The sequence below is a fragment of the Convolutriloba macropyga genome, chromosome 6 (assembly GCF_964194025.1).
Source record: "Convolutriloba macropyga chromosome 6, txConMacr16.3, whole genome shotgun sequence".
In the NCBI taxonomy this organism is placed as follows: domain Eukaryota; kingdom Metazoa; phylum Xenacoelomorpha; order Acoela; family Convolutidae; genus Convolutriloba; species Convolutriloba macropyga.
The window spans coordinates 46,458,048-46,470,549 of record NC_134473.1 but is presented as its reverse complement, the minus strand read 5'-3'; the positions used below and the strand labels follow the sequence as shown (position 1 = coordinate 46,470,549).

The 12,502-nt window shown below is 34.7% G+C and overlaps 1 protein-coding gene across 1 annotated transcript in view; it reads right to left on the bottom strand.

The window, feature by feature from the left end:
- The window catches only part of LOC142341707 (cilia- and flagella-associated protein 53-like), an 85,821-nt gene that overhangs the window by 34,782 nt on the left and 38,537 nt on the right, over positions 1-12,502 (bottom strand). Inside the window, exons 7-10 of the mRNA XM_075392863.1 lie at positions 8,638-8,749; positions 8,044-8,157; positions 7,295-7,397; positions 4,787-4,946 (exon numbers count right to left, since the gene is read on the bottom strand). Of these exons, the coding sequence (XP_075248978.1) occupies positions 4,787-4,946; positions 7,295-7,397; positions 8,044-8,157; positions 8,638-8,749 (489 nt within the window). The remainder of the gene's footprint in view (positions 1-4,786; positions 4,947-7,294; positions 7,398-8,043; positions 8,158-8,637; positions 8,750-12,502) is intronic.

The window sequence follows — 12,502 nt, the reverse complement described above, 5'->3', positions numbered from 1 at the left end:
ACTTAAGAGGCACTTTTCTCATGTAGAGGATCTTTGAATGCTGTTCTTAGAATTTTTTAAGTAGCGTTGTCGAACATCGGTTATAAGTAAATTTTGCGTTTTGGCCATTTCACTCTATTAAAAAGAGAGTTTTTTTTATGAATTAGGAAAATTTGATAATTTTCATACGAAATGAAAAAATAAAGTGAATTTTAATTTCTTTTTTTTCAAAAAGAATTTTCGTTTTCATATGAGGAGTTTCACAATTGTTTTTTTTAATTAACAGATTTTTTTTTCGTTTACAGAAACGCCCAAAATGTCAGTTGGAAGAGCAATTATAAAAACACAGAAATGAAAAATAATTTTTTATTTTCAAAAAATCCATAAATTATCTGAATTTTAAATTCATCTATATTTCATTATACTCGAGGAGATTAGTTCGAACTATGTGAGTTTACATTAAAGAAGAATACAAAAAAATGACAAATGATTTCCTTCTTTTTTCAATAACGAATGTAGTTGCTTTGATGTTCAATTCCTGAAACGGTTTTTGTACGTCTCCGAGGTTTTGAAAATACCCAAATGGCTAGGTCTGATGAAATGATATAAATTTTAAAAAAGAACTGTAGAATTTAGAAAAAAATGCAATTTTCTACTTTAGTACAACAATTTCAAAGGAGATTTTTGCTATTTTTTGCTCTAAATTGCCTGAAGTCTTTATTTTTTCAAAGAACTTTTTAATGCAGAGGAAAAATGGTTCGTACAACGGTTCTTAACCAGCAGAAAAGAGCGAGACAGACAGACAGACAGAGAGAGAGAGAGAGAGAGAGAGAGAGAGAGAGAGACAGAGAGAGAGAGAGAGAGAGAGACGTATAGAAATGTTTTGCAAACACAATTTTGAGAATAAAAATAATTCATTTCTTGGAAATAATCGGTCGTGTAGTTTAAATAGTTAACTTTTAGGCCTGAAACTAAAAAAATTTCTGAAAAATTTCTATCTAATCTAACTAAGTTTACTATAGATTTTTCATTTTGTTTCTATAAATTTTGACGGAGATCTGTTATCCTGTCTAATTCATCATCTGTCTAATTCATAAATTTTAGATTTGTGTATCAATCATCAGTACATTGCTCCGACCGAACTCCAAGTCTATATCAGTATTAGGCAAGTCTAAATCCAAGTCTTAGTTCGTTTCCCAGTACTGGGCAAGTCTAAATCCAAGTCTTACAAGTCTGGCAAGTCATAGCCAAGACTTGGATTACACTTGGAAGTTGATTCCCAAGTCAAAACCAACTTTTCAAAAAATTTTGAGTGAAAACTTCGAACTCAAAAAAATTTCGCAACGTGCCACGATTTCTGCATTACTTGTTATGCACTTTATCGGGGCCCCTGAAAATTGATGCCAACGGATGCCATGTGACCCCGGAAGGTCAAATGGGACCAAATTGGTCCGTTTTCAGGTGTTTCCGAGCCGTTTTCAGCCATTTCGAGCCGAATTTTAGCCAAAAATCGACATATATATTTCAGATCTGGAAATTTCTGGGTATTCGAATCGAGGAAAAGTTATGAAGAAGACTGTAAGGGTACCCATGCTGTCATTGATCCCAGTTTTACAAAGTTGTAGAAACCTGGTCGATAATAGTGGGAATCTGTCACGAAATATGGGTCAAAATGGTGACGAAAATGGGTATATGACAGTGCCGGTTTACAGATTGGCACAAGAGCCAATCCTGCCCTCTGTTAGTTTAGCATTGTATAAGTGTATCCTGGGCATATCAGGCATGCCATGGGCATGGGCATACTATGGGACATTTTGGTGGCATATTGGGTGGTATACGGCATTTCGGCTATATTAATATGGTCAAATTACACGGTGCTCACAACCTAATTTCTCATCAACCAGTGATCTGAATTTTATCTGAAATTATCTGAATTTTAAATTCATCTATATTTCATTATACTCGAGGAGATTAGTTCGAACTATGTGCGTTTACATTAAAGATTACAAAAAAATGACAAAAGATTTCCTTTTTTCAATAACGAATGTAGTTGATTTGATGTTCATTTCATGAAACGGTTTTTGTACGTCTCCGAGGTTTTTGTACGTCTCCGAGGTTTTGAAAAATCCCAAATGGCTAGGTCTGATGAGATGATAAAAATTTTGAAAAAAAGAACTGTAGAATTTAGAAGAAAATGCAATTTTCTACTTTAGTACAACAATTTCAAAGGTGATTTTTGCTATTTTTTGCTCTAAATTGCCTGAAGTCTTTATTTTTTCGAAGAACTTTTCAATGCAGAGGAAAAACGGTTCGTACAATGGTACTTAACCAGCAGAAAAGTGGGAGAGAGAGAGAGAGAGAGAGAGAGAGAGAGAGAGACGTATAGAAATGTTTTGCAAACAAAACTTTTAGAATAAATATAATTCATTTCTTGGAAATAATTGGTAATGTAGTTTAAATAGTTAACTTTTAGGCCTGAAACTAAAACAAATTGCTGAAAAATTTCTATCTAATCTAACTAAGTTTACTATAGATTTTTCATTTTGTTTCTATAAATTTTGACGGAGATCTGTTATCCTGTCTAATTCATCATCTGTCTAATTCATAAATTTTAGATTTGTGTATCAATCATCAGTACATTGCTCCGACCGAACTCCAAGTCTATATCAGTATTAGGCAAGTCTAAATCCAAGTCTTAGTTCGTTTCCCAGTACTGGGCAAGTCTAAATCCAAGTCTTACAAGTCTGGCAAGTCATAGCCAAGACTTGGATTACACTTGGAAGTTGATTCCCAAGTCAAAACCAACTTTTCAAAAAATTTTGAGTGAAAACTTCGAACTCAAAAAAATTTCGCAACGTGCCACGATTTCTGCATTACTTGTTATGCACTTTATCGGGGCCCCTGAAAATTGATGCCAACGGATGCCATGTGACCCCGGAAGGTCAAATGGGACCAAATTGGTCCGTTTTCAGGTGTTTCCGAGCCGTTTTCAGCCATTTCGAGCCGAATTTTAGCCGAAAATTGACATATATATTTCAGATCTGGAAATTTCTGGGTATTCGAATCGAGGAAAAGTTATGAAGAAGACTGTAAGGGTACCCATGCTGTCATTGATCCCAGTTTTACAAAGTTGTAGAAACCTGGTCGATAATAGTGGGAATCTGTCACGAAATATGGGTCAAAATGGTGACGAAAATGGGTATATGACAGTGCCGGTTTACAGATTGGCACAAGAGCTAATCCTGCCCTCTGTTAGTTTAGCATTGTATAAGTGTATCCTGGGCATATCAGGCATGCCATGGGCATACCATGGGATATTTTGGTGGCATATTGGGTGGCATACGGGCATTTCGGCTATATTAATATGGTCAAATTACACGGTGCTCACTACCTAATTTCTCATCAACCAGTGATCCAAATTTAATGTGTCATATATAGTTTTAAAGCTCAGATAAAAGCGGTCTCAATGAGCTATGACCCGTTTAATTTGACCCAAAATTGATGGAGTTAATAATGATTTGGCGTTGTGACACCCGAAAATCTTAGGTATGCCTGATGGGCCATCGTTAATAACTTTTTATTGAGTGATTCGATCTGTATGATCTTTTGATATGAGTAAGCCTATTATCTGCTCTGACAAACAATGTGTGAGCTTGATTGGTATCAAATTCTCGGAGATATTAATGATCGAGCCCGAGGTACTTTGCCTGGATGAATCAACCCCTGCACATCGTTCAATCCGTGAACCATTGTGCTCAATTCGAAGCCCCACTTGTACAACACGTTTTCTTTATTTAAAACAATTTTCTCGGTGTATTTATACTTCTTTGGTCGCTTGCGGCCAATTCATTGTTTTAGGAGCGTTTTCAACCTGAGTGTAGAAAAAAGTCTAGAGAAAGGTAACGCCTTATGTTGTAGCAATTTTTTGAATTCCTGTTGACATTTTTGCGCGATTTTCCGGCTATTTTTTTGACTATTTCTTGGCTATTTTTGGACGATTTCCCGGCTATTTTTGACGATTTCCCGGCTTTTCTTTGACGCTTTCCCGTGCTATTTTCGGACGATTTCCCGGCTTTTTTGACGCTTTCCCGTGCTATTTTCGGACGATTTCCCGGCTTTTCTGACGATTTCCCGGCTAGTTTTGGACGATTTCCCTGCTATTTTTGACGTTTTTTCGGCTATTTTCGACGTTTCCCCGGTCATTTTTGAAGTTTTTTTGGCTATTTTTGACGTTTTTTCGGCTATTTTCGACGTTTTCCCGGCTATTTTTGACGTTTATTTTGGCTATTTTTAGACTTGCCAAGTCTTAAATCAGACTTGGATTTAGTCTTGCCAAGTCATAAATCAGACTTGGATTAGACTTGCCAAGTCAAAAATCAGACTTGGATTTAGACTTGCCAAGTCTAAAATCAGACTTGGATTAGACTTGCCAAGTCTCAGCCCAGACTTGGATTTAGACTGCCAAGTGTAAAAAGTGACAAGATCATGGTTCTGAATCAGTAATGAAATAAGACTTGGATTTAGACTTGCCCAGTACTGAAATTGACTTGGCGTTAGGTCCGGGTGGCCAATCCTTATTTTTCAATATTTGTCCACTAAAGGCCGCAGGATTGTTCGTTGACTTAATTATTTTAACACTCCTTTCCCTCACAAAGAGGAAAAACGAATACGTCGACAATATATAAGAATTAGAAGACCTGACTTATATTTGGGATTTGGTTTTGAACAAACTGTCTTATATATCTCTGGTTATATATGTACTCTGAATCTTTGATTGGTACATCTATGATGAGTAGTGTATTTGTACCTGAAGTCAATCTGTCCCTTGAGTTGTCCCTGGAACTCCTTGGCCTTGGCCACAGCAGCCAGTCTTTCACTCTCCTCTATGGCCTTGTGCTCTGCGAGTGCCTTCAAAGTGTTCTCCTTGTCAATCACAGCCTGCTTCTTCTCTTCCTCTATCTCCATCACTACACACACAACACAACACAACACATAACAATACACTACATCAATTACAGCCCCCTCTCACTTATTAATCCACAATTATTTTTTAATCATGTAAATCTCACGACTCTAACCAAAGGAAACTTAAGAAGCATTTAAATGTCAATGGATATTGTTCACATTAACCAAATAAAGTATTATCATTTGAAAAACTAAAAGGATAACAAGGCAACTTGCGAAGCACAGTCAATCCCGGCGTTTGCTTCAAAAAAGGTCGAACAAGTGTAAAGAGGGACAGACTTTTAGAACATAGCTGATGTTGCCGTAAAATAACTGCAGTTTCATCGTAGATATGTAGTACCAAAATATCACTGAGCAAAATAATACCTGATGATACTAGAGAAGCTTTTAATAGCCATAATTCGCCCACCATGTCGTAATTAACAAGAATTGTTTCTAAAAACTTTCCCCAAATAAGTTTTAGTAAATGTCAACTATTCACAGTTGCCATATACACCTCCAACTGAAGCTGGTAAAAGACATTTTGATAATCGAGAAAGTCTCTTGGGACCAAAAATCTATCTGCTCGAATGAAAAACTTCAAAAAAGTGAAATAGACGTTACAACTCAGCCAAAAGTTACGAGCATAAATTACGAGACAAAAAGCTAATGCTAAAACCAGTTTGTCTAATAATAACTTCTTTTGCTGAAACTTCGATAAACTGAAGTACTAAGTCAGTGTGCACGTTTTTCCCTTTTTGTCCAATTTCTTCAGAATCTGATGATAATTTAAATGAGTAAATTTTCTAGGTTCACAAACAGAAGCAAGCAGAATGCAATTATAAGAAGCATAGCAGGAAAGCTTCTGCGATTCCTTCAAAAAAATTTTCAAACATAGACGGCAGATTGCCTGAATAGCTGCGAAAGAATAGACCTGCGTGCCATATAACAGAGATAGAAACAGATACAGATCTAAATTGGAAAACAAAATCCACGCCGCTCAAAAAACTAGGTAAAAAACATTCAGTAATAAATTAATAAAGCTTGTTAAAATTCACTCCGCAGAAGCCTCTTATTAGGGACCTTTACTGCATAAATGAGTTCCTTTGACCTTAAACTAATTCAAATTAAACTTAAGATTTAAAAAGCAAAAGTCATTTTATTGAGTGAGGTAAGTCACGTATGATCAAAATCTACGCAAATGATCTTAAAAACTTTGCTAGAGAGAGAGAGAGAGAGAGAGAGAGAGAGAGAGACAGTGTGAGAATGAGAAATGACCTCACGCGCGCAAACGCCGTTAGTGAGAGGAAGAAGTCATTCGGAAAATTTGACTTCTTCAGCTTTGCTGTGTGAACAATTGTAAAACGAAGAAGAGCGTCAGACGACGAAACAAAAACGTACAGCTCAAAAAGTTTTCATTGACTTAACAAAAAACTAGACCTAGAGCGGGATATGAATGAATTTAGAAAACCATTTCTAAAATAATCATATCAGAAAAACATTTAAAAACAGAAAATCAATGTCAAAATGCCGCATGTGAACAAAAAACCACTATCAAGAAATGTAAAATTGGTTAAAACAAAAACCTAGGCCTAGAATGAACTATGAATGGATTTAGATAACCATTTAGAAAAAATTACAATCCAAAAATCGAAAGAAACAGTAAAAATCAAAGTGAAATTTCAGCATGTGAACAAAAAACCACTAGCGAGAGAGCGAACTTTTGTTCAAACACCGTTTTCTCACTCTACTTTACAATTAGAGTAAACAAATTTAACGCCACAAAACTACTCGCTTTTTCGCTCCACTTCCTGTTTCGGCGTGACCAAAGTCACTACACCAATTTGACTTCAAAAATCACGAAAATGTGGTAACAGATCTTTAAAAAAAGACAGCGCCCCAATACAATTCAAATTCTTTGAATTGTAAAAAACCAAGAGCACCTCAATATATTTCCGCTCAGCTTACAGCTTCGCAGCTATAAAAATAAAATTTGACAATCAGAACAGCTATTATTTTTTCATAAAATCAACCATGACAGAAAAACTATAATGCCAACTAAAGAGACGCGAATGTAAAAGAACAAACGAAAATTCCAGAAGCCTTGTCGGAAAAAGAATCATGTTTGGAAAAGGCATCGGGTACAACAATCGCGCACAGGCGTCTTAATAAAAAAGCACTACCCCCCCCCCCCCCCCCCACCACCACCACCACCAAAAAAAAAACGTGGCTGCTGTGTTATTTTTAAAAAATTTAGGCGTTAGATAAGATTTTTCAAATGTCAATTTTGAAAAATGACTTGATTATATTTTGTTAGAAGAAATACTTTTTTGATAATAATTTTAACTAAGAAGGAAAGACATGATGTTACTTCTAGCATGTATTTGTTGTTTTCTACTCTCGATTGTCTCTTGAAGCAGTTTCTGTCTCGCCTCCCTCTCTTTACACATCTGCAGACGTCTCTTCTCAAACACCTGTAATCACAACATCACTTACAATTTATTTGAACAATTTGAAGAGTGATGCAGCTGTCGAAAAAAAACATTTAGAACATCTGGTTTTTTATTTTTTGCAACTCATGATCAATAACCCAGACAAAACAAATTCTTAATTGCAGAGAAATCTAAAGATAGAGTTGAAAAGACATTGTGGCCTAGTAAATTTAAAAACTTTTTTCAATTCTTTGATTCATTTCGTGAACTCTTATTAACTGAAGAAACTTAACTGAAGAATTCTGATCAAAGACTTTTCGAGGTTTTCAATATTCTTGTTAAAAAACTTAATTTAACGAAGTTTCTGCATCACATTACCAATCCCATATTACAACAAACTTTCAGATTACAAACAAATCAAACTTGCTATATTATAGCTTTTTTATATAAATGAAAACTAAATTCTAGGAGCTATACAATGATGGTTACTTTTTTGCATTTACAAAAAAAGGAAAATATTGAAAACCAGGCCAAGAATATTTCATACTTTTGTTAAAAATTATAGAGCAATAAAATCTTTTACCCAAAAAGCGACAAGTTTTTAAAGCTGTACAAGCAAAATTGAGGGTATACCTTTCAACTTAGTCAAGTTTCCATTAAAACCATCCAGGTTGTTTTTTGAATTTACCTTTTTCTGTTCAGCTTCCAACATCTGTTCCAATTCTTTCTCCTGTCGTGCCTCTTCTGCCTTCAACTGGGCCAGATAGTCCCTGTACCTCTGGTACTCAAGACGTAGTCTCGCCTGCAAATAAAAAAAGTCTCGCCTGCAAATAAAAAATCTTACCTGCAAAAATTAAACGTTTTAATATACGACATTGTTTTAATATACGAAAAATATACATTTTAATATACAACATTGTGGTGGGTAATAGAGTGGTACATGACAGGGAAAAAGACCAAATTCAAATTGATTTATCCTAAAATCATAAATGTGCGGAAATTTATATTGTTACCATTGATTCCAGGTTGATACAGCATTTGACAGCCCAACAAAAGGGACCGAAATTTTAAAAAGTTAAGTTCAATTGAGACGGGGTTTCAAGTTGCGTATGCCTCTAATCGAATTTATCGATGACAATATACTTGTTCAAAGAGCATAGACGACGCCCCTACAGCTTCTCATAATACAAGTTAGACCTAGCTTCTACCAGGCCCAAAAATTCACCGCATTCTAGGTAAATTTTAGAAGTAGAATATCTCAGTATTAATAGTGATGGGATACCTTTTTGATGGCATGCTCAGCAGCCTCATTCTTGGTTTCTTCCAAGAGACTCTCAAGGATCTTCATATCCAGAGCCAGCTCTTCCTGCTCCTCTTTGGCCTGCTTCTTCAACCTACAACAATAAAATAGACCAATAAACTCACATCAGCTTTGCCCTCCTTTCTATTGTCTTGGACCAGAAAAAGCAAAACTTCTTCTATAGAAAGCATTAAAGTGAACAGGTTCCAAACAGACCAACAATCGAACAAACAGTTGACCAAGACCAACAATTCTACTTAGATACATTTGAACTCCAAAACTCAAAATATAAAATTGCTCCTGTCAAACTTCAGTTTGAAAGCAAAAATAGATTCCAATTTTGAGCTTTGAGAATTATCAAAATCCCATGAATTATGATAAACTCGAACAGTATCCCTCCCCCACCTAATTCTTGGTTTATAATTTTGTCAGACATTTTTTCATCACTCTATAAAAAATTGATAGAAAGCAAAAAGCCAAATAGGTTCATGAAAAAAATGTGACGAGAAGATAATTTAATCTGTCATATATTTCCCATATTTGCCATAAAAACAACCAATTCATCATCTAGTTCAAAAATAAAAACTTTCCAAGAATTTTAAAGTCACCGCGGCCTGAGTTAGGAAAAAATAAAGATTTAGCAAAAGAAATTACGTGAGCCCAATTTTTTTTTTGCAAAATTGGCATGTCTGCGGCTATGCTTTTTCATTTGACATCACTTGAAAAAAAAGATTCGATTTAAAAATTTGAACATTCTTCAAACTAGTATTGTGGCTTTTCAAACAGGGAACTTGTCGATATTAGAAGAGAAGATAGCTAGGATACTATTCCCATCAATATAATGTAATATCAAGCAACTAAGTTAAAAATGCAGGTCTAAAAATAAAACAAGAACCTCTTCAATTTCCCCCAAATCGATAGTTACGAAACACTAAGGATTTAGTACTTTTATTATGAGACATAAAAAGTTTTGTCATCCTTTACAGAAGTTTGAAGGAAAGAACTGGATATCGTAATTTATACGTGATAATCTTGGACCCGCGAACGTCTTTTTGTAAACAGAGAAGCTATGGATAAGCAATGGATAAGCAGAGATAAGCAATGGATGTGCTTCAAAGCTGTGCTGACGATAAAAAACGCCCTGAAACTTGCCAGGTGAAACATATTGGTATGAATACTCAAATATTCAGGGTCGACAGGATGACGCACACAGAAAGCAAAGAGTCCCTCAGTAGATTAGTTGAGAGGCTGTCTTACAAAAGTGATGAAAACATGGAGTTTTGCTCTGAACTGGGTCAAAATGAAATTATGATTTGCTATTCTGAGAGCTGCCAATCTTTGTTCAATAGAAATCCGAAGCAAATGGAAATACCTTCTTTTCCAAGATAGAACATTTGTCAACTGAAAACATAGCTGGCAGATTACCAGAAAATAGCCGCAATAGATTCGTAGATCGGCAGTCTAAAAAAAACAGTAAAAAAGACAGACCAAAAAAATTCGTCTTTTCATTGAAGGCTGATCTGTTATATTTTGATTAAATATCTGTATAGGTTTTTGCTGCCTCTATTAGCTGATCTCAAATAACCTTCATTTAGAGTGACACACGCCCATTTGACCTTATCTCTTTGAATTAAAAAAAATAAAAGTCAATTTCAAAGTGAGGAAGTCAGTTTTGAGAGTGAGGTAAGTCAAGTGTGACCAAAAATTTAATCACGCGAATGAACAAAAAACTCGCTCCACTAAGAACGAAAAATGACGTCACGCATGCAATTCAGTTGAAATTGCATGAACGAATGAACAAAAAGTGGCTGTGACGTCATATGGTCGTAACAAAAATCATGACGACGAAAAAAAAAACCAAGAGAAGGCCAATAATAGCCCCAGCTATCGCTGTGCGGCTATTAATAAAAATAAAATGCAAAGAAGTCAGCCTCGTCACTAAAAGAAAGAGATTTTGAAATGGTTGTTACCCAATGAGAGGGGACATAAAATTGCATATATAATGCAAAATGTTTGATTGTTTCTCACCGAAAGAGATGAGAGATTAATTGTTCCATATTTTTTTTTTCAAAATGGGGAAATATATATGCGAGGCTGGTTTTCTTTCTTCGCTGAAATTTTAACTTTTTGTTTACGCATCGTAGAGAATAAATAAATAAAAAATTTTGTAGCCCTCAGGATCTAGTTTTGATTTAAATAAAATAATATCATAAATTTGAAAAAGGGGAACACTCTAAAATTTCAATGGAAAAATCTAAAAGAAAAATAAAACATCGCTGGGGGGGGGGGCGTTGAAACTTACGGAAAAAAACAAATGGAGAAATTGGTAGTAAAGTTGTATATTTGGATAGGTTAAACGGAGTTTTGTTTGTCACGAGCAATTCTTCACAGTTTTAAGTTAAAAAAATAACGATTTAAACTATTTGACCAAAATTTTCCAAAAATCAATCATTTTGGTTTTTTCTCAAAATTTCCTTAGTTTTTTAATTCGCCTTTCTGTGTTCTGCTGATCAAAAACTATTGGAAGAACCAATCTTTCTCTGTATCGAACATTTTTTTTTGGAAAAAGACCTCAGGCAATTTAGATCTCTCAAAAAAACAACTTCGAAATGTAAAACTAAAAGCACAAAAATGTATTCTTCTCTAAATGCTAGAGTTGTTCATGCGAAGCATTCACTTTATTTCATGAAGTAACATTTTCAGTAACTTCAAAACAGATGAGACGTACAAAAAAACCGGCTTCAAGGAAAAAACATCAAATCAACCAAATTCATTATTGAAAAGTGCAGATGAAAATCTTTTTATTGGCTTCTAGTCAAATGCACAACAGAAAAAATTGAGTATTAGAGAGTTTATGGATCGCCAGGTTGAAAAACTACTACAAATAATAATAATTTTTTAAATGCAAATAAGTAGAAAATTATTTTCGCGTCTCTGTATTTTGAAGTTACTCTTCGAACTCATCTTTTCCAGCATGTGAGCGTTCTGTAAATTTAAAAACTAAATATTTTATGAATTGTGAAACCTCATATAAAAAACCAGGAGTTTTTTGAAAGATGAAAAAAATTTTCTTCTTTTTCAGTTCACGTAAAAAATGTTAAAATTTTATACTTCTTTAAAAATACTCCCACGACTGAAAAAACGAAAACGGAATATACACTGATGAACAAATTTCCTATATAAAAAAATCCAAATGATACTATATAAAATAGTTCAGACAGCCTTTAACAATCTCTTACATGTTAGGCACAAGAAGAGGCAGTGTGCAATAACTGTCAGATATCCAACAAAAACAGAAAAAAAATTCCAAATATATGCTACGAATTGCGATTTCGAACATGTTTAAAAATATTGTGTTTATAAAATCTACCTAAAATTTGTGTATGTTGTGTGTGTAATGTGTGGTGTGTGTGTATGTAGGATTTGTCTGTGTCTGTGTCTTCCACATAGTCTAAACTTGTCTTTATGGAATGCGTAAAAGAGTTTGCGTTTTTGTCTGCTGAAAAAGACAGCATATTTTTGGGTTCAAAGTAATTTTCTCCAATGCATATAAGCTGCTGTGGGATACTCCCGACGTTTTATCTGACATAAATTACTGGCTGTTTTTGCACACTTGAGAGTAATGTTGGAACAAATCGTGCTACGCACAGATTCGCATGAGACATCTTGTTGAATTATATCAAAAGTAACTAAGAACGCGAAAAACATGAAGAACACGATAGGTTTGCAAAGATTTTGCAAGTTGATGATGGTATTTTTGTGAGATTCATTGATCAAATTCAATTAAACAATGATAAGCTCTGAGAACCCAATCGTGCGCAATTCACCCGTAGTTTACTAATGAGCA